Here is a 23,012-nt window from a genome sequence, read left to right as displayed (position 1 = left end):
TATATATATATATATATATATATATATATATATATATATATATATATATATATATATATACATTCTGGGTATCAGGATTGAATGACTATAGACCTGTTACCGTATTTTCACGACCATAAGGCGCATATAAACGTCTCAGATTTTTTTCAAAATGTGCAGTGCGCCCTGTAGTGCGGACGTCTTAGAGACCACCATGAGGAGGATGTGGGAGAGAACATGTGGGGGGGATGTGTGGGCGTGGTTTGTGTATAAACGAACAGGTATGTGCCTTATGCAGAACATTGCTGTTTTAACAACCCTGAAAATGGCACAGAGATATGGTTATGAAGCTCAGTTTAAACTGAAGGCTATCAGTTACGCCGAGGAACATGGGAATGGAGCGGTCGTGACATAATACGCGGACATAAGGCAAGGTGGCCGGAGTTGGAGGAAAGATTCGAGCAATGGATCAGCAAGCTAAGAGCGGGCATAAGGAGCGTTTCGACTGTCACCATCCCATTCAGAGCAGTAACGCGAGCGGAGGAAAATTGAACATTTCCAAGGAGGTCCGTCTTGGTGCTGGCGTTTTATGAAACTGTATGATTTTTTCCATGCGGACCGGGACTACTGTAGCGACGGCCGGCGAATTATTCTGAAAAGCTGGTGAAAAGGCTGCCATGCTAACGGAGAGAAACTCCCGGTGATTTTTTTAAAAAGAAAGACTTTGCCTAAAGAGACATTTCCAGCAGGCGTCATTCTTAAGGCAAACAAAAAGGGCTGGATGTTACGCCACAGTTTGCAAATGGATTGTGGATGCTTGGGCGAACGTGTCTGCTAGTACGGTGGTTTGAGCTTTCGGAAAAGTCTGTACCGGTAATGTGCTCCTTTTTACCATGCCGACGCATATTGAGTGATGATTACAAAATGTTATTCCTTTGTAATTAATAAATAAAGCACTACCAAACTCAGTTTTGCTTCGATCTGTTTTTTTTAAATACGCATACTTGTATGCCTGTGTGTTGTTGTGAAGTGGACGTACGTATGGCAGTAGAGGATATGTACCGTATATAAAACTTGCGTCCTTTCATCCGGTGCGCCCAATGTGTGTGTTAAATACAGAAATGGCACACATAAATGAGACTGCGCCTTTTCACACGGTGCGACGTTTGGTCGTGAAAATACGGTACTCTGATGTCTGTGGCCATGAAGTCCTTTGAATGCCTCGTGCTGAACCACCTAAAGAACATCACTGGTCTGTGCAGGACGCAGTCAACATCGGGCTGCACCATGTCCTTGGGCACCTCGACAACACAGGAACCTACGCAAGGATCCTGTTTATGCGTTCTCTCTCCATTGCTCTTATCTGTCTACACAAACGACTGCATCTCAAAGTACCCAGCTGATAATTCAGAAAGTTTGCAGACAACACCAGGGTCATCGGTCTCATCAAAGACGGCCACGAGTCTGAACACCAACAACAAGTAGAGCAGCTGGAGCTCCGGTGCTGCCGTTAGAACCTAGAGCAGAAAACGTTCAAGAGATGATCGTGGGCTTCAGGAAAATCAGGAAATATCCATCACCACAGCTGCCCCTCACACTATCAAACAGCCTTGTGTCAACGGTTGAGACCTTCATGTTCCTAGGAATCACCCAGTACATGAAGTGGGAGGTCAACACCAACTCCATCCTAAGAAAGGCCCAACAGAGGATGTACATCCTGAGGCTGCTAAAGAAGCATGGCCTGCCAAAGGAGGTGATGCAACATTTCTACACGGCTCTCATCAAATCCATCCTGTGTTCTTCCATCACCGTTTGGTTCGGAGCCACCACAAAAATGGACAAAATCAGACTTCAACTGAGTTAGGACGGCGGAAAAAATCATTGGCACCGTCCTACCCACTCTCGAGGAATTGCACACTTCAAGAATCCAAACAATGGCGCGGAATATCCTACTATCCTCCTCCGCACCCTGCCCACCCCCTTTTCCAGCTACTCCCCTCAGGCTGGCGCTACCGATCCATGCGAACAAACTTCAGCAGACATTTAAATGGATTATTATTATTATTAAACACCTTCTTCCCCCAAGCCATTAACTCCCTAAACAGTAACCTAAATAGACTGTATAGTGCCTCCATTTTTCTCCAATTTTTATTTATACTCGTGCAGCATGTTCTACCGGAGACAAATTATTTGTGTGTTCTACATACTTGGCAATAAATATGATTCTGATTCTGATTAGCGAGCACCAGCCTTTACAGTATGCTCCCCTTTATAAAACCCTCACCCCGAGGGGTCAACAAAAATAGTCCAGTCCTCCAGCTGTAGCCGTCTCCATCTCAGTGGTCGACCTGGCTCGATTCCACCTAGCGCTGACTCGAGACAAGACTGGTGTAGGATGGAGAGCCATGGCCCACCACATTCTCTGAAGTAGTGGATGAAGTAGACCCCGCCTCAAATGATGAATACTCCAGTAGGGGGCCAACCAGTCCCGATGTAGGGCAACAGCCTTACTGACGCTGGGGGAGACTGCCACCCGTTAAACTACCTCCCCACCTGCTATAAATAGTTGTCGTCTTATACCTTGGGTGCGTCCGTACCAAATTTTTGTTTTTTTTTGTTGTTTTTTTTCCGCTCGGATCCTCTACCAAATGCCAGGAAGCTTTACGGTTCAGTGTCTGTGTTGTTCCCAGCACTGTGCTTTTCTGGACCGAGATAGCCATTGTTGTTCCCAGGATCTGTTGCAACCACTGGTCTAGTTTGGGGGTCACTGCCCCGAGTGCTCCGACCACCAATTGGACGACTAACACATTTACTATCCAGGGTTTCTGAAATACTATAAAGGGTCCTACGGCAACACAAAATTCCTACTTATTCTTCTTTTCCTTTCGGCTTTTCCCTTCAGGGGTCGCTACAGTGAATCAATGTCCTCCATCTAACCCGGTTTTGTGCATCCTCTTCTCTCACACCAGATACCTTCATGGCTTCTTTGAGGCAGTTCAAGGCCCGGCATCCTTCTCCCGATCCGATATAGTCACTCTCTCTCCTCTGGACATGTCCAAACAACCTCAGTCTGGCTTCTCTGACTTTCTCTCCAAAGCCTCTAATATGAGTTGTCCCTCATATTGGATACTCATTCTTGATCCTATCCAACCTGGTCACTCACAAAGAAAACCTCATCATCTTCAGCTATGCTACCTCCAGCTCTGATTCCTGTCTTTTCTTCAGTGGCACTATCTCCAGTCCAAACATCAAGGATGGTCTCACCACCATTTTATACACTTTTCCTTTCATCCTAGCTGAAACCATTCTATCACACATCACACCCGTCATTTTTCTCCAGCCGTTCCAGCCAGCCTGGACACGCTTCTTCACCTCTTTTCCACACTCTCCATTGCTCTGGACAGTTGACCCTAAGTACTTAAAATCCTCCACCTTCTTTATCTCTTCTCCCTGTAGCATCACTCTTGCACTTGGATCCCAATCATTCACACACATATATTCCGTCTTGCTGCGAGTGATCTTCATTCCTCTCCTTTCCAGGGCATATCTCCACATCTCTAGTTTCTCTTACACCTGTTCCCTGTTCTAACGACAGATCACAATGTCATCTGCAAACATCACGGTCCAAGGAGATTCTTGTTTAACATCATTTTTCAAGCTGTCCATCACCATAGTGAATAAGAAGGGGCTCAGAGCTGACCCCTGGTGGAGTCCCACTTCCACCTTGAATTCCTCTGTCACACCGACAGCACAACTCACAACTGACTGACAGTCATGATACATGTCTTGCACCGCTCTGGCATACTTTTCTGTCCCTCCAGACTTACTCAATGCAATACCACAGCTCTTCTCTGGGCACCCTGTCGCTCTGTCCTGTATGCTTTCTCCAGATCTACAAAGACACAATGCAATTCCTTCTGACCTTCTCTGTACTTCTCTATCAGCATTCTTAAACCAAACACTGCATCTGTCATACTCTATTTTTTTTAATTTTTATTTTTATTTTTTTTTGGGGGGGGGGGCATGAAACCATACGGTTACTCACAAATGCTCACTTTAGCTCTTAGTCTAGCTTCAACTACTTTTTCCCATAGTTTCATTGGATGGCTCATCAACTTTATTCCTCTGTCGTTACTACAACTCGGGACATCTCCCTTCTTAAAAATAAGCAACAGTACACTTCGTCTCCATTTTTCAGGCATCTGCTCACCATCTAAGATCTTGAATAACCCAGTCAGGAACACCACAGCCACCTCTCCTAGACACTTCCATACGTGGATTAGTAAATCATCAGGCTTGAGTGTCTCTCCCCCCTTCATCCTCTTTAGCCCCCTCCACACTTCATCCTTGGTAATGTTTGCTACATCTTGGTCCACAACAGTCACATCTTCTACTCTTTGTTCCTTCACATGTTCCTTATTCATCAGATCTCGAAAGTACTCTTTCCATCTTGCCATCACAACACTGGCACCTGTTAATACATTGCCTTCTCTATCCTTAATCACGCTAACCTGCTGCAGGTCCTTACCATTTTTGTCTCTCTGTCTCGCCAGCCTGTAAAGATCAGACTCGCCTTCGTTGCTGTCCAACCTAGCATGCACGTCATCATAGGCCTCTTGTTTGGCCTTTGCCATCTTGACTTTAACCGCGCGCTGCATCTCCTTGTACTGCTGTCTACTCTCGTCCGTCCTCTCAGTGTCCCATTTATTCTTTGCTAACCTCTTTCTCTGTACACACTCCTGCACCTCCCCATTCCACCACCAAGTCTCCTTATCTACCTTTCTTCCACTCGATACACCAAGTACTTTCCGACCTGTGTCTCTGATTATGTCCGCTGTAGTTTGCCAGTCATCTGGAAGGACGTCTTGCCCACCCAGTGCTCGTCTTAACTCCTTCCGAAAGGTCATGCAACACTCTTCTTTTTTCAACTTCCACCATTTTGACCTCACTTCTGCCATCCGACACACCACCAACCTGTACTGTCTGGCTACACTGTCACAAACCATTACTTTGTAGTCACTGATTTCCTTCAGATGGCACCGTTGACACAAAATGAAGTCTACCTGTGTTTCATTTCTAGCTTTCCATCATAGGTGATGATGACGCTTGCTCCAAGGGAGGGGATGTTTGGGGGGAGGGGGGGGTTGGCAACGGTGTCGCTGGTGCCACTTCTCATGGGCATAGAGCCCAATCCTTAAGCCGCAGACACGTCCGCAGATGGAACATGGGAGGCCGGTGGGCACCAGCCGCACGCTGGTGCTGTTGAATGTGTCTCTCGAATTGTCTGTCTTGGTGGATTTGATGTATTTCAGAGACTATCCGGGCACAAGTGGTCTGCCAGGTTTGTCGGTTGGAGGCCAAAGTTTCGAGCTGCGTGGTGTTGATGTTGTCTCGTTTGAGAAGGTCCCTGGTGTAGTCCTTGAGGCGTCGCTTTTGCCCCCCTGCAGAACGCTTTGAGTCTTTCAGCTGTCCATAGAGGACTTGGCAGGGCAGGCGGTGATCAGGCATGCGGATGGTGTGTCCAACCCACCGAAAGTGTTTCTTTGCAACTGCCGCTTCCATGCAGATGGAATTTGTGCGCTGAAACCTACCTGTGTACTTCTGCCTCCACTCTTATAGGTCACCCTATGTTCCTGTCTCTTCTGAAAGAAAGTATTCACAATAGCCATTTCCATTCTCTTAGCAAAGTCAACCACCATCTGTCCTTCAGCGTTCCTCATCTGGAGTCCAAACCTGCCAATCACCTCCTGATGGAGAATAAGAATTTATCATGTTTAAATGTGCCGTGCTTTGCTGACCAACTAAACAATTGGCCCACAGTCAAAGCGCAGATGGCCACAGTAAATCTGAGTGAAACAGACACGGCAAGGTGAACTGTCGTCTCCATCTAGAAGGTCCGGCCTTGCACAGAATTTAGGGCTTGAGATACTCCTTTTTCACCAGTTATTTACGGCTTAAACATCCCGCACAAGCGCCAGATTACAAATTTATCAGTTCATGGAAAAGACAACCAATTCAAATGTCTATGTTTTACTGCTTGCAGCTGTTGGTCCTTGGAGCGTCCAGAGGTGTGGCATTATAATCAAGAAAACTATGTTTTACTTATGTATCACTTTAATTTACATATACTCTCAATAAATAGCTTGGCAGAGAGGCGCAGAATTCAGACGTATGTCATCGATGACTGCGTCTCCTGCCGGCAGTGAGGACAATCTTTCTGGTTCTGAGTCTCTGTCCACGGTGTCTGACTGTCATATCTCTGACACCTCCTCATCATTTTTTTCCTGCACCAACATGTCCATTGAAGTCTCCACCAATTACAACCCTCTCACTTCTTGAGATGTTGTGTCTGACTTTATCAAAGTCCAACCAAAAAAGGGACCTGATTTGGTAGTCTGCTGTGCTATTTTATATTGTTCTAGATTGGTCCGTTTCAATAAAAATGTGTGGGAAAAAAATATGTTAATAAAATATCCAATTACTGATTTTTTGTTTTTACAACGACCCCAACATGGAACATTTGAACAAAAACAACTGAGATGAAAGTGGAGAGACATTAAATTCTATTACTTGCGGTATGGGTTTAGCTGTCAGGATGCCGAAACACCGGGGGCTGTCCTCTGGTGGGTAAAGTTTCCTTCGGCGGAAGTTGAGCTCATCCGGGAGTGGCGTGGTGAGAACCATCCCAATGACATACAGGTAGTAAGTGTGCTGGGGGAGGGCAAAACTGTCCTGCAGACACTCTGGTATCTAAAGAACATAAAAAATGGACAGCAAATGTACAATTTGACTACAAATAATGTAGCAATCACCACTTCAGCTCACAAGCTAGTGAAACACTAATACATTTCACTGAAACATTTACAGTTAGGCCTGCAAATATTTGGCCAGGAACACGATTTTCAAAAGTTGGGCTCAATATTGAACCGCATTGAACCTGAAATGAAATATCTTGACGAGGATTGAAGTACACACTGTTATGTTTAATTCAAGTGTTAAACAACAACATCCAACTGAATATGAAGGAACTGCATGTTTTTTTCCAAACACAAAACTTTTTGGAGACTTATAAGTAATTGGATAATGAAGCGTAATCGAACCAAAAAGGTCTGTTGTCAATATTTGTTGCAAATCTGTTCAGTTCAAATTCTTGTTTCTCATCTGGTTCTGTGTTCAACGAAGTTCTGTGATAAAAATATTATCAAACTACTTTACCTACTTTATTCTAGTTAGACAAAAAAGAGAGAACATCTCTCGTTGGAGCAGGAAGCGAAGGCAGGAGCACACAGAACAAAGAGCACAAAGAAAGAGAGACAGGACCTCCCGCTCGGACTAGTCTTGAACGTCCACAGCAGTGTTGGGAGAACATAGACTGAAACTTGATACTCGTTACATCCTGCTTTCAAAACTATTCAACTAATATCTTTATTATTCCATGTAGTCTAAATTAAACATGCAATAACATAATGTGTACTAAGCTAAACATGGAATAACATACAGTAAAGTCTCGTTATATCGATACTCAAGGGAGTCCGAAAAAATATCGATATAACCGGTACTATCGATATATCCGACCCCGTTTGCATGTAATTTTCTCCGTGCGTGCATAGAAATAGTATCGATATAACCGGGACTATCGATATATCCGATATCGATATAACGAGACTTTACTGTAATATGTTTACTAATCAAAGCATGAAATAACGTAATATGTTTACTAATGTGCATAAGCACTCTATCAAAAACCCTTTGAGGAAATCATTGCTTGAAGTCTGAAACACATGGACAACACCAAACACTGGGTTTCCTCCTCCTTGGTGCTTTGTCAGGCCTTCAGAGCAGCAGCCTTGAGTTGTTGCCCAAACAAGCGCGCGGAAAATCCTACTGGACCCTCCACACCCCTGCCCACCACCTTTTCCAGCTACTCCCCTCATGCGGGCGCCACCGATCCATGCGCACCAAATCCAGCAGACATTTAAACAGCTTCTCCTCGCAGGATATATATATATATATATATATATATATATATATATATATATATATATATATATATATATATATATATATATATATATATATACACACAGTGGTACCTCGGTTCTCGAACGCCTCACTGTTCGAACAAATCGGTGTTCGAACAAAATATTGGAGATATTCTTGCTTCGGTGTTCGAACATCAGTCGGTGTTCGAACGCCAATACGACGCGTGAGTGCGTACGACAACACCCTGACTCAAAAGTGTACTTCAGAGTTTTGAAACCCGCTGAGAAAGTGGAGTCAACGTGGCTCGTAGCGATTTGTTACCCGCTTACTACGCCAAAAAGCAAATGGCACACGAGGGTGCAAAATGACGCAATCCCGGAAGATGACATAAATTTACGGGACGCAGGGAAAATACCTCAGATCGGCATTGGCGAGGTGATCGCGAACCGTATAAATGCCCTGTGTCCGTGATTAGAGAATTGACAGCAGGTGGAGAACGGCCGGGAGAGCCCCCCCCCCTCTCCCCCGCTGACAACTCGCAAGTGACAGTAGCAAAGAGGTGGTTTCGGTGTTCGAAAAAAAATCGCTTTTCGAACAGGGTCCTGGAACGAATTATGGTCGAGAACCGAGGTACCACTGTATATATATATATATATATACAGTAAAGTCTCGTTATATCGATATTCAAGGGAGTCCGAAAAATATCGATATAACCGGGACTATCGATATATCCGACCCTGTTTGCATGTAATTTTCTCCGTGCGTGCATAGAAATAGTATCGATATAACCGGGACTATCGATATATCCGATATCGATATAACGAGACTTTACTGTATATATATATATATATATATATATATATATATATATATATATATATATATATATATATATATATATATATTTTTTTTGGGGGGGGGGGGGGGCGAAGTTCAAGAAATGTTGTGCAATCCATGTTTTGATTTCCTTCTGTCTTTTCCATCATAGCTTTTCCCAATCTGGGGTTGCGATTTTGGACGAGAGTCCCCCCTTTTGGAGAGCGCACATGGTTTGCTTAGCATGAAAACTGATGCATCTTGATTTTCCTGCCAAGCAAAATCGAGTTGAAAGACGTGGGATGAAAGCAATAGAGCCATAACACCGGGAATAAATTGGGACATCTTTTTTATTCTACACTATGTGCGATGTGCTGTCACAAGGTCCTCCTTGTATTATGACTCCTCATTTACTTTGGGCGTCCACTTCTGGAGACTTTTCTTCCTCTAATTATCAGGATGGGCCAGAGTGTGCTCCCGCAACTGCAGCTCGGCCTCTTCTATGCACATGGTTGTCCTTTTTTGATGTTTGATGAATAACTTTTTATTGTCGCTTGTTTTTTTCCCAGCTTGCAAGCTGGCTTCTTTGTTTTCTCCACAGACTATGTTACCCTATGATTATCCTGTTCCCTGATCGCTCTTGGATCCACTGCACCTTCACCCTTTTCTGGAAGTAAGTTAAGCTATGCATTCAGTGAGTATTCATATGTCACCCTATAGTGAGTTCCCGCACCTCAACGGTTCCACGGACAAATGAATCACTTTTTTCTTCCAAAAGTCATCTTTTATGCTTGTAATTGCGGCATAAATCACACCGTGGCCTCTCTCTGATTGTTGAAAGGATTTAGGTTTGCTTTCCTATTTATTTTTTTCCTAACAAACATTTCTATTGATATCGATCAAGTGATTATCGGGATACATGTGGATAATGATTTATTTTCAAACCCGAGTTCATCTGACTAATTCGCTCACAGCTTTTGGGTAGCATTGTCGTCTCTTTGTCGAGCCTGGTCGGCCAGGAACGCTGGTTTCTTCTTCATCGTGAAGGTCCAGCTCCTCCTCATATTTTACGGTTTCCTTCCCGACTGGCAGCAAATGATCATCAAGCTCACCTTGGAAAGACGGTAAAATGAGATGAACCTTTATTTCTCTCACATTGGAGAAATTCCCAATGCACAGCAGCAAAGTTATGAAAGGAAAAGGGAAAACAATAAGTAAAGAACAAAATATAGGAGGAAATAAGCGCTACACTTGTTATTCCCTCCTATATGGAAGTCCATACTGTACCTATTTGATGGAGTTTCTCACAACAAAGTAGTGCAACTGCTTTCTCTGCCAATCTGGCACAATTCATTTTTGGACCCTGTAACGATAGAATGTCTGAAAAATGCATGTGCTTGCCACAACACTGGTTGGGAGATGTTATAGTTTATTCCATACCTGCACAGGCACTCTCAGAGGGGAGTTGATGGGTAAAGCAAGTGAAGACTGGAATTTTCCATCCTGCGTTTCAACTGTTTTACACTTGGGTGCCAGGTGAGTGAAGGGGTCACTGGGCAGGCGAGCACAATACCTGAACCATTTCAACAGAATGGTTTATTTTAAAAAATGGGTATGTGCATTGGTTCGATTTTGGAAACAATGCAACCACTACCTGTTAATGTGACCAATGGCCGTATTGATGGTGACCCGGGGACCTCCATCCTCTGATTGCAGCACATATGGAGGAAGGATGTTGTCATCATCCAATGCCTGCTCTTCTTCAAACTCACGAACCTCACCAGATTTTGAGCATTTGTTCCTCAAGATCTGCTTGGAAGAAATATCATCATTTGAGTCCAACTTTTTTTAATTACTTCTTTTGTATGTAATATTGTTTTCTTTTTTAATTGTTCATTTCATGTGTGTGATGTGATTCTTTTTGTAATTAAGATTTGGTTACGGAAATAATAATAATAATAATAATAATAATAATAATAATAATAATCATCATCATACATTTAATTTACAAGCACCTTTCAAATCACCCAAGGATACAATTAAAAGAACAAGAAACACCAGAACAATAAAACCATAAATAAAATGAGAAATAATAAAAGACCTGAAAGACTTCAGTCGAGAGGGAGAGACATGATAAAGCAAAAACTGAAAGTCTCCCCTTTCTCGAGGTGTAGCTTCATCGCTGTTTTGCGCGGCCAAACGTTGTACTCGGTATGAGATTTGCTGTCAGAGTAGGCAAGTGAGGTACTGCTGTCCCGCTTGGCCATTCATTGATGAGATGAAAGAACTATAAAAATCCTGTGACAGACCTCGAGCGTCCTCGCCTCTGGTAAAGGCCAAGAAGCTTGAAGGTTCTGTGCAGTATCCTTGCAGTTACCAGCACTGTGCTTTTATGTCCAGTGTTGTTCCCGGGATCTGTTGCAACGACTCATCAAATTTTGGTGTCACGACCCCGAGTGCTCCGACCATCACAGGCATGACGAACGCCTTTACTATCCAGCGTCTCTCCAGCTCCTCTCTGAGCCCTTGGTATTTTTCTAGTTTCTCGTGTTCCTTCATTCTGATGGTTCCATGAGTTGGAACCACTACACCCACCACAACGGCTTTCCTCTGCACAAAATCTATGATCATGAAATGTGGTTGGTTCACCAAGAACATCTAGTCCATCTTGTACCATCTTCTGACTTGATCTTGGTTTCACTCCCTGGTGCTTTCCGCTAACTTTGTGACTGCTTTATTTCCTGTATATGATATCTCTTCATGTTAAGCACTTTGTTGCAGCTTCAGCTGTTGTTAAAGTGCTATATACTGTAAATCAATATTGGATTGGATTGGATTGGATTTGCCTTTATTAGTCTCGCAGTGGAGAAATTTACATTTCATTCATTTCAATATGTATTGTATTATCAGTCTCTATCTGGAAGTTTGACACGATCTTTGCTCTGTTATTTTCTTACCGCGTTTGGGGGTGTTTCCCATTTTGACATTGGTGTTTCCAGTCCATATTCCACACAAATGTTTCTGTAGAGTATGCCAACCACCGAGTTATGGCGCAGCATGTAGGCGACCCCTGGCAGCATCATACACTCAGCAGTTATGTGTTGGATTGTCTCAGGTACATCTTCGCACAACCTACACCTTGGGTCTTGTCTCGTGCGCTTTATCTGGGCCACCACGGCTCTGGTGCTCAGGGCCTGATCGTGAACAGCCAGTGACCCTGGGCTATCCTTTCGGGCTGCCCTCTCGAGTCACTGATAGAGGACTTCTTGAGATCAGGCATTTCAGTTGTGGTCTGGTGGTACATCCATGTAATGGTTTGTCCTCACATGATGGACCCCTGTCCAGGACCTCATGCTCCGTTCCCCATTGTCTGAGAAATTCTCCAAGCATGTCATCGATTAGAGCATTTGCCTTGATGTATTCATGGAGCTTGGATGATTCATCCTGGATAGTGGCAAACATACTCAGTAGTCCCCGGCCTCCTTCCTTGTTTTCAATGTCTGCTAATGTTCCTTCAGGGAGTGATACCCCTTCAGTGTGGACTACATCGCCCCTCTTAGTCACCATCCGACTACATTTCTCCAGCCCAAATGACATCCGTATGTCATTGCTGAACATTGTGGTTGTGTGGATCAGGGAGTCGATGTCCCTTTCGCTCTAAGCATATAGCTTTATGTCATCCATGTAGAGGAGGTGACTGATCATAGCTCCATTTTTGAGGTGGTATCCATAGCCTGTCTTGGGGATTACTTGGCTGAAGGGGTTCAGTCCTATTCAGAAAAGCAGTGGGAATATGTGCCAGATTTGATAAGACACTTGGGTTTGGCTTGCCATTGGCTTTAAGTGAGGTTTCCCACATCCAGTTAGCAACGAAGGCTCTTAGGGTCCTGTTAACCTTATACAACGTCAAGCATTTAGTCATTCGTGTGTATGGCATTGAGTCATAGGCTTTCTTGTAATCAATACAGGCTGTGCACAGGTTGGTCTCTCGGGAACTGCAGGATTGTGTGACTCTTCTGCCAACCAGTAGCAGATGTCACTTGTCGACATCTGCAGAGGGTGCTTCGGGAGCATGGGGAACAGGAACCCCTGAAACGGGCCGTTCGGTCCTTATACGACCGATGTCAGAGTTTGGTTCGCATTGCTGGCAGTAAGTCGGAATCATTTTCAGTAAGGGTTGGGCTCCGCCAAGACCGCCCTTTGTCACGATTCTGTTTATAATCTTTTTGGACAGAATTTCTACGCACAACGGAAGCGTTGACGGGCTTTGTTTTGGTGGCCTCAGTATAGCATATCTGCTTTTTGCAGATGATGTGGTACTGTTGGGGCCTTCAAGCGGGGCTCTCCAAATCATACGGAAGCGTTTTACAGCCGAATTTGAAGCGGTTGGAAGGAGAATCAGCACCTCCAAAACTGAGACAATGGTTCTCAGTCGGAAAACGGTGGAGTGCCCTTTCCGGGTCAGGGAGGAGATCGTGCCCCAAGTGAAGGAGTTTAAGTATCTGTGACTCTTGTTCATGAATGAGGGTAGGAAGAAACGAGAGATCGACAGGCGGATCGGTGCGGCATCTGCTGTGATGCGGACTTTGTACCGATCTGTTGTGGTGAAGAAGGAGCAGAGCCAAAAGGTGAAGTTCTCAATTTACCGGTCGATCTACGTCCCAACCCTCAGCTATGGTGAAAAGTGATGGGTCGTGACCGAAAGAACAAGACCCTTTCTCCATAGGGTGTCCGGGCTCACTGTTCGAGATAAGGTGAGAAGTGCGGTCATCCGAGAGGGTCTCAGAGTTGAGACGCTTCACCCTCACATTGAGAGGAACCAGATGAGGTGATTCAGGCATCTGATTAGGATGCCTCCTGGACACCTCCCTGGTGAAGTGTTTCGGGCACGCCCCACTGGCAGAAGACCCCGGGGAGGACGTAGGACACGCTGGAGAGACTATGTCACCCAGCTGTCCTAGGAAAGCCTCACCACCCGCCAGGAAGAGCTGGAAAAAGTGGCTGGGGAGAAGGAAGAAGGATCCCTATTGAAGCTGCTAAGCTGCTGCTCTGGCGACCTGACCTCGGGTAAGCGGCAGATAATAGATGGATGGGTGGATGTAGAGGAGGTGACTGTTCAGTGCCTTCCCATTGGCTTCAAGTGTGGTTTTCCACATCTTAATCGAGTTTGCATCAAAGGCTCTTCGGGTCCAGCGTTCATGCAGTTCACCTGATACAACTCAGAGTATTCAGTATGTGGTATTGAGTCATAGGCTATATTGTAATCAATCCAGGCTGTGAATAGGTTGGCATGCCGCGACCTGCAGTCTTGTGCGACTGTTCTGTCAATCTGGAATCTATGCCAATGCCCTTGTGTGCTTCACTCATGTATTGATCCACATGTCCACATATCTTCGCCGCAATGATGCTTGACATTATCTTCCTTGTTGTGGAGAGACCGGTTATTGGCCGATAGTTGGATGAAACTGCACTCTTTGAGGGGTCCTTCATAATCAGGATCATTCGGCCTGAGGTTAACGAACTTGGCTGAGTCACATCTGTCAGCAACTGGTTCATTTCTGCTGCGAGGCGCTCATGGAGTGTTGCGAGTTTCTTCAGCCAGTAGGTGTGGACCATATCTGGGCCTGGTGGGGTCCAGTTTTTCATAACTGAGACTCTTTCCTGTATGTCTGCCACTGTTATGGTAACTGCATTTTGTTCGAGAAAGTTGCCGTGATCCTCTTTCAGAATCACCAGCCATTTTGCCCTGCTGTTATGTGCGCCCTCTTTCTCCTACATGCCTTTCCAGTATATTTCAGTTTCTGAGCCGGCATATGTCACCCTGTCTTATTGTCTCTCGTCATTTGATGAGGTAGACATGAGCGCAAGGGATCTTTACCTCCTTCTCGCTTTCTTTCCCAGCACTAGTTATAACTGTACTTCAAATTCATGTTCTTTAACCAAAGACCAAGCAAGTTTTTGGTGAGTTTTCTCTCTTGAGGCAAGTATCACATAAAGGGGTGAACAAATGACAACCTGCCTTGTTGGTCTTTTAAATCGGGCCCGGAAGGAAGAGGAAGAGAGGAGGAGAGTCAAATGGAGAGTCAAACAGAAATTCCTGAACCATCTAAAAAGAAAGTATTAAACTTGTACTATATTACACTAACGATTGATTCACAACAACGTAACTTCCAGAGCCTGGAGAGAATGAGGAAGGCCGGAGTTGCGCGGAGTCAAGCAACTCCCGCTTGATATGACAGGATAACTGTGTGGCTGACTGAAATTGTGAATGTTTTTAATTTAATTCATTTAGAAATGTGTTCTTACTGTATTTCACAAGTCAACCAAACCACATTCCAAGGACCTGAGCTTTTATTTTGTCAATCTTTGGAGATTTACAAAAACAAATGTTCATTCATTGTCATGACCGCTTTATCCCACGAGAGTCGCGGAGGTTGCTGGAGCCTATCGCATTTGTCTTGGGGCAGGAAGTGGGGGACAACCTGAAGCGGTCACCAGCCAATCACAGGGCACTCAAAAACAAACAAACAAAACAATGATATTCCTCCTTGTGGTCAAAACTAAATGTTATACGTAGGATTTTGACTCGTCACAGATACAGCAGAAAGTATATGGCCAGGACTGTCTGTCCAAGTTTACTGAAAAGATAAAATAAAATAAAACTAAATACGTTATCTTAATTTTATCTTTACCTTTTATCTTTTGATCTTCCACAATAATAATAATGGGATTTTTTAGGTAATTTTGAGATGAAGGGAAAAACAGATTTAATTGATATCAGGCACCAATTAATTGATCACACGCATTTTTTGATTGCCTGACAACACTGATGATTATTATAGTTTTGCCGCCAAGACCCCATATAACATATGTCGCTGTTTTTTGAAACCAGAAAGTGTTACACCATACAAGCAGGTCATCATACAAGAGAGTATAACATTATACACTTGGCACTTTAAAATTTGTGATAATATAGTGAGGGGAAATTGCTCTTCATTTTTACTTTTAATATTATCTAGGTATATTTTATTTATCAATTCCGATCATTTCAGTGTCTCAGAAGTGCACTACACTTGTCTTGCTTACATTACATGAAACATGAAAAGTTGGCTATGTTGGAAGCTGCAATACCACAGATTTAGTTACCCTATTTTCCGGTGTATAAGGTGAACCCAAAAGCCTTAATATATGTGAAGTAATATTGAGCCACAACAGGTCTCCCAACTATTGTCAGGAGCCACCGATTCCATTTCCCCCGATAGAAGTAGTGTGTGGTCCATACTGGGACATTGTATCTAAAGCATAAGCCCAGCCTCTACGGTACCGCCTTATAATGTGGTGTGCATTATATATGGGAAACTTTGTAAAACATTTCATTCATTGAAGGTGTGCCTTATAGTCCCCGTGCGCCTTATACATGGGAAAATACAGTATATTAACTTCATAATCTGCTGTACAGTATACATACTATGCACAGTATGTATGAGAGACAGAGAGAGGGGGGGGGGGGCGGGACTGAGAGAGATCGAGGGCTCGAGAGATAGAGAGAGATCTGACCTTTTCTATTGCCTTGTAGGTACCGAGGTCATTTTCAAAGCATTTGGTTTTGTCACTATCAGCCAACATAACATAGTTGGAGACAGGAGCTCGAGCTCTGCCTTTGGACTGGACATAGGATCTGTATTCAGTTGGCAAGTCAAACCGCACCACTAAGTTACACTTTGGAATGTCCACACCTTCCTCTACAATACTAGTTGCAATTAGGAGGTTGGTCTCATGAGCTCGGAATTTGCGGAGAACCTAGAGGAGAAAGATGAAAGTCAGTTAATTCAGTGGGTAAATATGGATGGATAATGTGCAAACAAACAACAATTTTGAACGATACAGGTGATCAAAACAAGAAACCCAAAGGAACCCTAGACTGGCTGAAAGTTCCTAATGGGTTAAAAAGTACAAATTGCATTTTTTTAATCCTATATTGACGGTCATGTCCTTATTGTAAAAAAATATAGGTAATATACAGGTTGAGAAGGTTTCTTCTGCCGTCATCTGTACTTCTTTAAATGTGTCGGACGATTCGCTTCTCATCCAAGAGGCTGCGTCAGCAAACTTTTATTTATGTATTTTTTTGCTGGTAGCCTGGCTCTGTATATATCCCTAATGTCCAAAGGTAGCGGTGCCAGACCTCTGCTTTGATAGGTCCCTGCTCTAAGGTTGGGGGGAGCAGAGGACTATTACCTGAGTCTACACTGATCTTTTGTCCTGACTTATTATATGGTCTACAACCGGCCTGTTTGCCCCATTCGCATTATAACCTCATCAGCATGACTAAGCCTACGTGGTAACGATCTGGAAACCAAAATATTCAAGAATCCCTGGCTGGGCGTATTATTTTTTTTTTTTTAATTGGTCAAGCAGTTTAGCAATGGACAGTCAGGCTGAAATCACATGATGCGATGCAATGATGCTATGCAGCTAATAACGGAATTGAGAGTACTTGCACACATACTCTGGTCCATAACAATAACAGTGCAGCAATGATCAGAGAAGGTGACGATTATCCCGTCATTGCAAAACGAACGAGCAGTGAGTGTGATACATTGGCTACGTAATAAAAAAACAAAAATGACTGTTGCACGCCCACACACATGCGCAAGTACACACACAAGCACACATTGTTTATCAGAATAAGAAAGCCTTCAATAGTCCCACAATGGGGAAATTTGCAGTCCACAGCAGCAATTGAAAGGGGGAGGGAGAAGAGAAAAAACACAAACTGTACATAGAGCAAATATAAGAACATAAGAAAAGCATATTGATATATGTATTGAGATATATATGATATATGTAAATATGTGTAATGTACTATATGTCATGTTATGAAATGTATTTTAAAGGACAACTATGCCATTTTTTGTTTCCTAACTGACATCAGAAAAACGTTTTATAGCATCTAAAATACCCAAAACACGCAGGCTGATATTTTTAGTCAAATGCAAAACACCAATAAAAATGAGTTCAAATGTCCGAAAACTACTTCAAAATGACCTCGGAGATGCCGAGTTTCAGAAGGTCCCGCCCCCTTGTTCCCTTGCCTTGCTCTAGAATCAAAACAATGGCTTCAGATTCGGAGAAGATGCTTTCTTATTACTCATCAAGTTGTGAATATGATTCAAATAGTTCTGAAGAGGAAAGCATAAATGTTTGCAATCGATTAAAGAAGTCCTCCCGTATCAATTCGAGCCGTCAAGACTCCAATGTAGCGTCCCAGAAAGTGCACAAGATGGTGCCCAAGCTCTGTTGGAAATGGGCTGATTTGTCTGCTTGGAATTTGTGTCAAATAGTATCAAATACAGTAAAGTCTCGTTATATCGATATCGGATATATCGATAGTCCCGGTTATATCGATACTATTTCTATGCACGCACGGAGAAAATTACATGCAAACAGGGTCGGATATATCGATAGTCCCGGTTATATAGATACTTTTTCGGACTCCCTTGAATATCGATATAACGAGACTTTACTGTAGTAGTTTAGGTGCAACACACAATTCACCATTGCGTTATTTATGTGTTTTGCTTCTAATTTCGCCATCAGAACGGATCAACACGAAATTTTCAGACCAAACAAAGTACCCAAAATGCATTGTGTGTCGCTTTCTCGGTCAGGGGCGTTCCAGACGTGACGTCACGTAATCAACTCGAAAACAAGACTTCCTGAATCTTCAGCATGAGTCTTAAAATGTAAAATATAGCTACATGCCGTGGAATCTTTGCAAAATATGCTTAGTAGAAGTCATTTGAAGTGATTTTACAAATTACGGACAGAACTTGTCCAGAGGCGTCAGTTGTCCTTTCACTATCTCAGTGTTATTTATTTATGAAATTGATCTCAGCTAGCTAGGTTTGTGATATTGGCCCAGGTGTCACATTCAGCTACTATGGGAGACATTTAAATTTTCTGAATATTTTTGTGATTACAGAGTTTTTATACCTCCTCTTGCTTCCTGAATTCCACTTCCATCTGCTTGTTCCTTGGCTGGTTTTTGCCAATGCTATGGCCAGTAATAAAGTTGTTGCTGATGTAAGCCAACTCTGGGTCCTGTTTTCCGGCCTCTTTGATAAGACTGAAACGGAAAGGCAAAATGTCACAGAAAATACTAAAGGAATTGTGTCTGTGCTACAACACTGTACTTACAATCAATGAGTTGAACAAACATACAGAAAAAAGCAATCAAATTAGAATATGTAATCTTTATTGATCAAGTGCATTGAAAGCATGGTACCTCTTCCACCAAACCTACCGATTGAGGACAACTGCAGTGTAACGTCTCTCGACAAAGATAATTCCACATAGAATATTGGTGAATGGCGAAGGAAAGTTGGCTTCACCCCTGTCTTTCGTCTCCACCTCGTCATCCTCATCTTCCTCTTCAGAATCACTCCAAGAAACATAGTTGTCTTGATTGCGGTTGTTGTACCACTCTACGCTCTCAAACTGCTGGCGCTCAAAGGGCTTGTATTCATGCAGGATTTCCAACAGACGAAGAACCTTTGGTGTAACAAACTTGAGATCCAAGGAGGCAGGAGAGAAATGTTCTTCACAGAGGGCATGTACTTTTCTGAGAATGGTGTCGGTGAAGAGCATAAACTTGCGGTTAAGCTCCCCCAGCTCATGCTTGATAGACTTCTGGAGCTCACGCACCATGATGCCTGCTGCTTTGTCTGCACACCAGGGCCCCAGCACTTGCAGCACAGCCTTGCAGTCACTTAAGACCTGAACAAGACAAAGAGGATGTTAAAAATGATTAGATTTGTTATATATAATCAGCAAATATTTAATGAATAAATAATTAGACAAACCAATGTTTGAGACTTTTTTGAGAAAAAAATTACCATACCATAAGCAGTGTAAGAGGGGGGGGAAGATTGACATTTTATCGCATTTATTCGAGTGTATTTCCAATTAAAAATCGGTATAAAATTGTGTTTCACTTTTTCTCGGCTATCAATATATCAATTAAAATATGAACAACACTGAATCGAAATTGGTAATTGTGCAAAACTCACATTTCAGTGTGGGCGAGGCGAGGAAAGCAAATGAAGCGTAGCTAAAGAAATAATAATAATAATAATCATACATTTCATTTATAAGCGCCTTTCATAACTCTCAAGGTCACTTTACAGTCACAGGTTAAGATTTTCTGTGGGTGAGCAGCGGTAGCAACACGCGCCAGCGTTAACTCAAATGGATAGAAACCTAGCTAGCTAAGAGACAGCTAATTATAAAAATAATCATAATCACAATCCTAATAATAATAATTTCATTTACAAGTCTCAAGGTCACTTCAGAGTCCCAGAACAAGACAAATAGCTGTCTATTGGCTAGCTAGATGAGAAGGTTTCTTCAGCCGTCATCTACTTTTTTTGAAGGTGCCGGACGTTTCGCCTCCTATCCAAGAGGCTTCATCAGTGAACTAAAGATTTACTGGTCGTATCGGCCCTATTTATATATCCCTGGTGTCCAGACATGGCGGCGCCGGACACAGCTATGATAGGTCCCTACTCTCAGGTTGGGGGGAGCAGAAGACCACTCCCTGTGGGCCCACTGATTGTGCCTACATTCCTGACTAACGACTGGCCTGTTTTCCCCACTCCCACCGGTATCACCTCATCAGCATTACGAATGTTGCCTAACCTGTGTTCCCTAAGCAGGCTATTGTATGAACGATCCAAATTGAACCTCACCCCACCAGACCGGTTTAATGAAGGATTTAGTTGTTTTATGAGAATCACTTCTTTTACTCCCCTTTCAAACCATCTATGTTCTTTCGCTAAGATTTTAACCTCATTGTCGTCAAATGAGTGGTTGCTAGCTTTTAGGTGCAAATGTACTGCCGATTGAAGCCTACTAGTATTATCCCTGCGATGTTGATAAAGTATTTTTTGGAGAATTTGTTTAGTCTCCCCAATGTAGTGCTCTTTACAATTTTGATTCTTACAATGTATTGAATAAACTACATTACCTTGTTTTTCATTTGGCAGCCGATCTTTTGGATGCACTAATTTTTGACTTAACGTGTTTATCGGCTTGAAATAAGTAGGAATTTTGTGTTGCCAAAGGACTCTGTAGTTTTTCAGAAACTCCTGCAATGTAAGGTACTCCTCTCATTTTTGTATCTTGAAAATTTTTGGATTCATTCCCTATTCTTTCTTTCTGACATTTGTTGAATGACCACTGAGGGTACCCACAGTTAGTGAGTACTCTCCTGATATGTTTTGACTCCTTTTCTCTACCTCCAATGCTACCTCCAATTGTTGGTATTAGTTTAGCCCTATGCTGGAGGGTTCTGATAACTCCTAGTTTGTGTTGTAAAGGGTGGTTAGAATCAAAAAGTAAGTATTGGTCAGTGTGCGTAGCCTTCCTAAAGACTTCTGTTTTTAGCGCTCTGTCCTCTTTTATAATTACTTTACAATCCAAGAAGGCTAGTTGGTTCTCCTTAATATCCTCACGAGTAAATATAATGATGATGTCTACCGAGTTGAGGTGATCTGTGAGGGATTGAATTTCTTGTTTTTTAATTATGACAAAAGTATTGTCCACATATCTAAACTATCTAGCTATCTATTGGCTAGCTGGATAGCTAGCCAATAGATAGATAGCTAGAAGATGGAAAACGCTAATGATTATTTTTAAATTCAATTACATTAAATTCTCTTAATTTAAATGACATTAAATTAAAATTTACATTGAAGTAAAATACGATACAATAAATAAAATAACTTTAAATTTAAGAAGATAAAATACATTTATTTCAAATTAAATTAATTAAATATAAATTACATTTATAAATGCATCATCAACAATTAAAAAAAAAGGAATCTGCGTGATCCAGGTCTTTCTGGGAATCGAAACTGAACCTGAACAACAGCAACTATGGAGATAGCCATGGAAATGATGCCCCCTCATGGAAGGGATAAAGCATTAAATATGATAATTTTTTTCCCCAGGCCTCGTTTATAACAAGCACCCAAACTTTGAGTTCTTTTTTCGGTGGAAAACTGTAGTTTTCTTTTGGATTTCACACTTTTTGTTGTTTTTTTCTCCGGCAGAGACCATTACATTACAATGCTCAAAACAATGCTAACTGTTGACACTCAATTTGAGGAATGACCCTTAGCACGCACATGTGCAATTCATCTAAAGGAAGCTAACAGCTGGCACTTAGCGATCACCTGTTCTAAATTTAATTACGACACTTAGCGATCGTGTGTGATGAATGTTTTTACTTGAAACCATCATTTTCATTAATTAACCATAACCCGGAATGGGATGATGAAAACCGTACTCATTAGAGAAAAAACAGACTAGTTGGAATGAGACCGTTACACCCGCACTGAAAGAAGGAGAGGTACTGGCGCTCATTCCTACCGAATGCTGTCAGGCTTCTTAATAATCACACATGAATGAAAAAAAAACATTGACTCTTGTATTATAAATAGCCACCTTATGTTGACTCAATACAGTTTCATATATCAAATATGGTAATAACTTGCATTATGTACAGTTCTATATGAAACATTTTAGTTATACATTTCAGTCCTCAGACACTTTAATTATGCTTACAATACTTTGTTTTTTTTTAATCTTTTCACCATCCTAACCTCTTTCAAATTGCTGCTGTGGATTGCAAATTTCCCCATTGTGGGACTATTAAAGTCTTTCTGATTCTGATTCTGAATATAGAAAAAAAATTGAGTACTCTTGACACAACTTGTTTTACAGAACATCCCATTTGGAACAACAGACTTTCCCTAATGTGGTCCTTGAGCTAAATGTTTTGTTTTATTTAAGTTGAATACAACATCCCAACTTCACTGGGTTTGTAGGTTTTCCAAATTCACTGCAATGCAATTTATTTTAATGCTGTGTATAAGAGCTTCTACACCCTGCCATGAAAAGAGTATACTCGATGGCAGGAGACACTTTGAAAGTGAATTTAAGGTAACGTAATCAATGATTCTGACCTGTCGGGGGATGACTGTTGGACCCCTGTCTTCTGTGGCAACAGAAAAGTTACAATCATTCAAGAACTCAAGAGCTCCATTTAATTCCGCTTGGAGACGAGAGGAGAGTCCACTTTGATCCAGATAGGGGCCACAGTCCAGCACAACTTCTCTTGGCTGAGAGGCATATCTGGAATAAATTGATGAGAAAACACATTTGACGTA

General features: G+C 42.4%; 1 protein-coding gene and 1 pseudogene across 2 annotated transcripts in view; both read right to left on the bottom strand.

The window, feature by feature from the left end:
• The window catches only part of dicer1 (dicer 1, ribonuclease III), a 141,695-nt gene that overhangs the window by 86,932 nt on the left and 31,751 nt on the right, over positions 1–23,012 (bottom strand). For both annotated transcript variants that reach the window (XM_089005186.1, XM_089005187.1), the window contains 9 exons: positions 22,809–22,977; positions 19,085–19,557; positions 18,775–18,907; positions 16,336–16,578; positions 10,433–10,587; positions 10,219–10,351; positions 10,066–10,141; positions 9,751–9,890; positions 6,550–6,729 (listed from right to left, as the gene is read on the bottom strand). In XM_089005186.1, the coding sequence (XP_088861312.1) occupies positions 6,550–6,729; positions 9,751–9,890; positions 10,066–10,141; positions 10,219–10,351; positions 10,433–10,587; positions 16,336–16,578; positions 18,775–18,907; positions 19,085–19,557; positions 22,809–22,977 (1,702 nt within the window). The remainder of the gene's footprint in view (positions 1–6,549; positions 6,730–9,750; positions 9,891–10,065; positions 10,142–10,218; positions 10,352–10,432; positions 10,588–16,335; positions 16,579–18,774; positions 18,908–19,084; positions 19,558–22,808; positions 22,978–23,012) is intronic.
• Positions 12,436–14,424, bottom strand: LOC148893988 (uncharacterized; annotated as a pseudogene).

The sequence above is a fragment of the Hippocampus bargibanti genome, linkage group LG09, assembly GCF_051943395.1.
Source record: "Hippocampus bargibanti isolate YZ-2025 linkage group LG09, ASM5194339v1, whole genome shotgun sequence".
In the NCBI taxonomy this organism is placed as follows: Eukaryota; Metazoa; Chordata; class Actinopteri; order Syngnathiformes; family Syngnathidae; genus Hippocampus; species Hippocampus bargibanti.
This window is presented reverse-complemented; position numbering and strand designations above follow the sequence as displayed.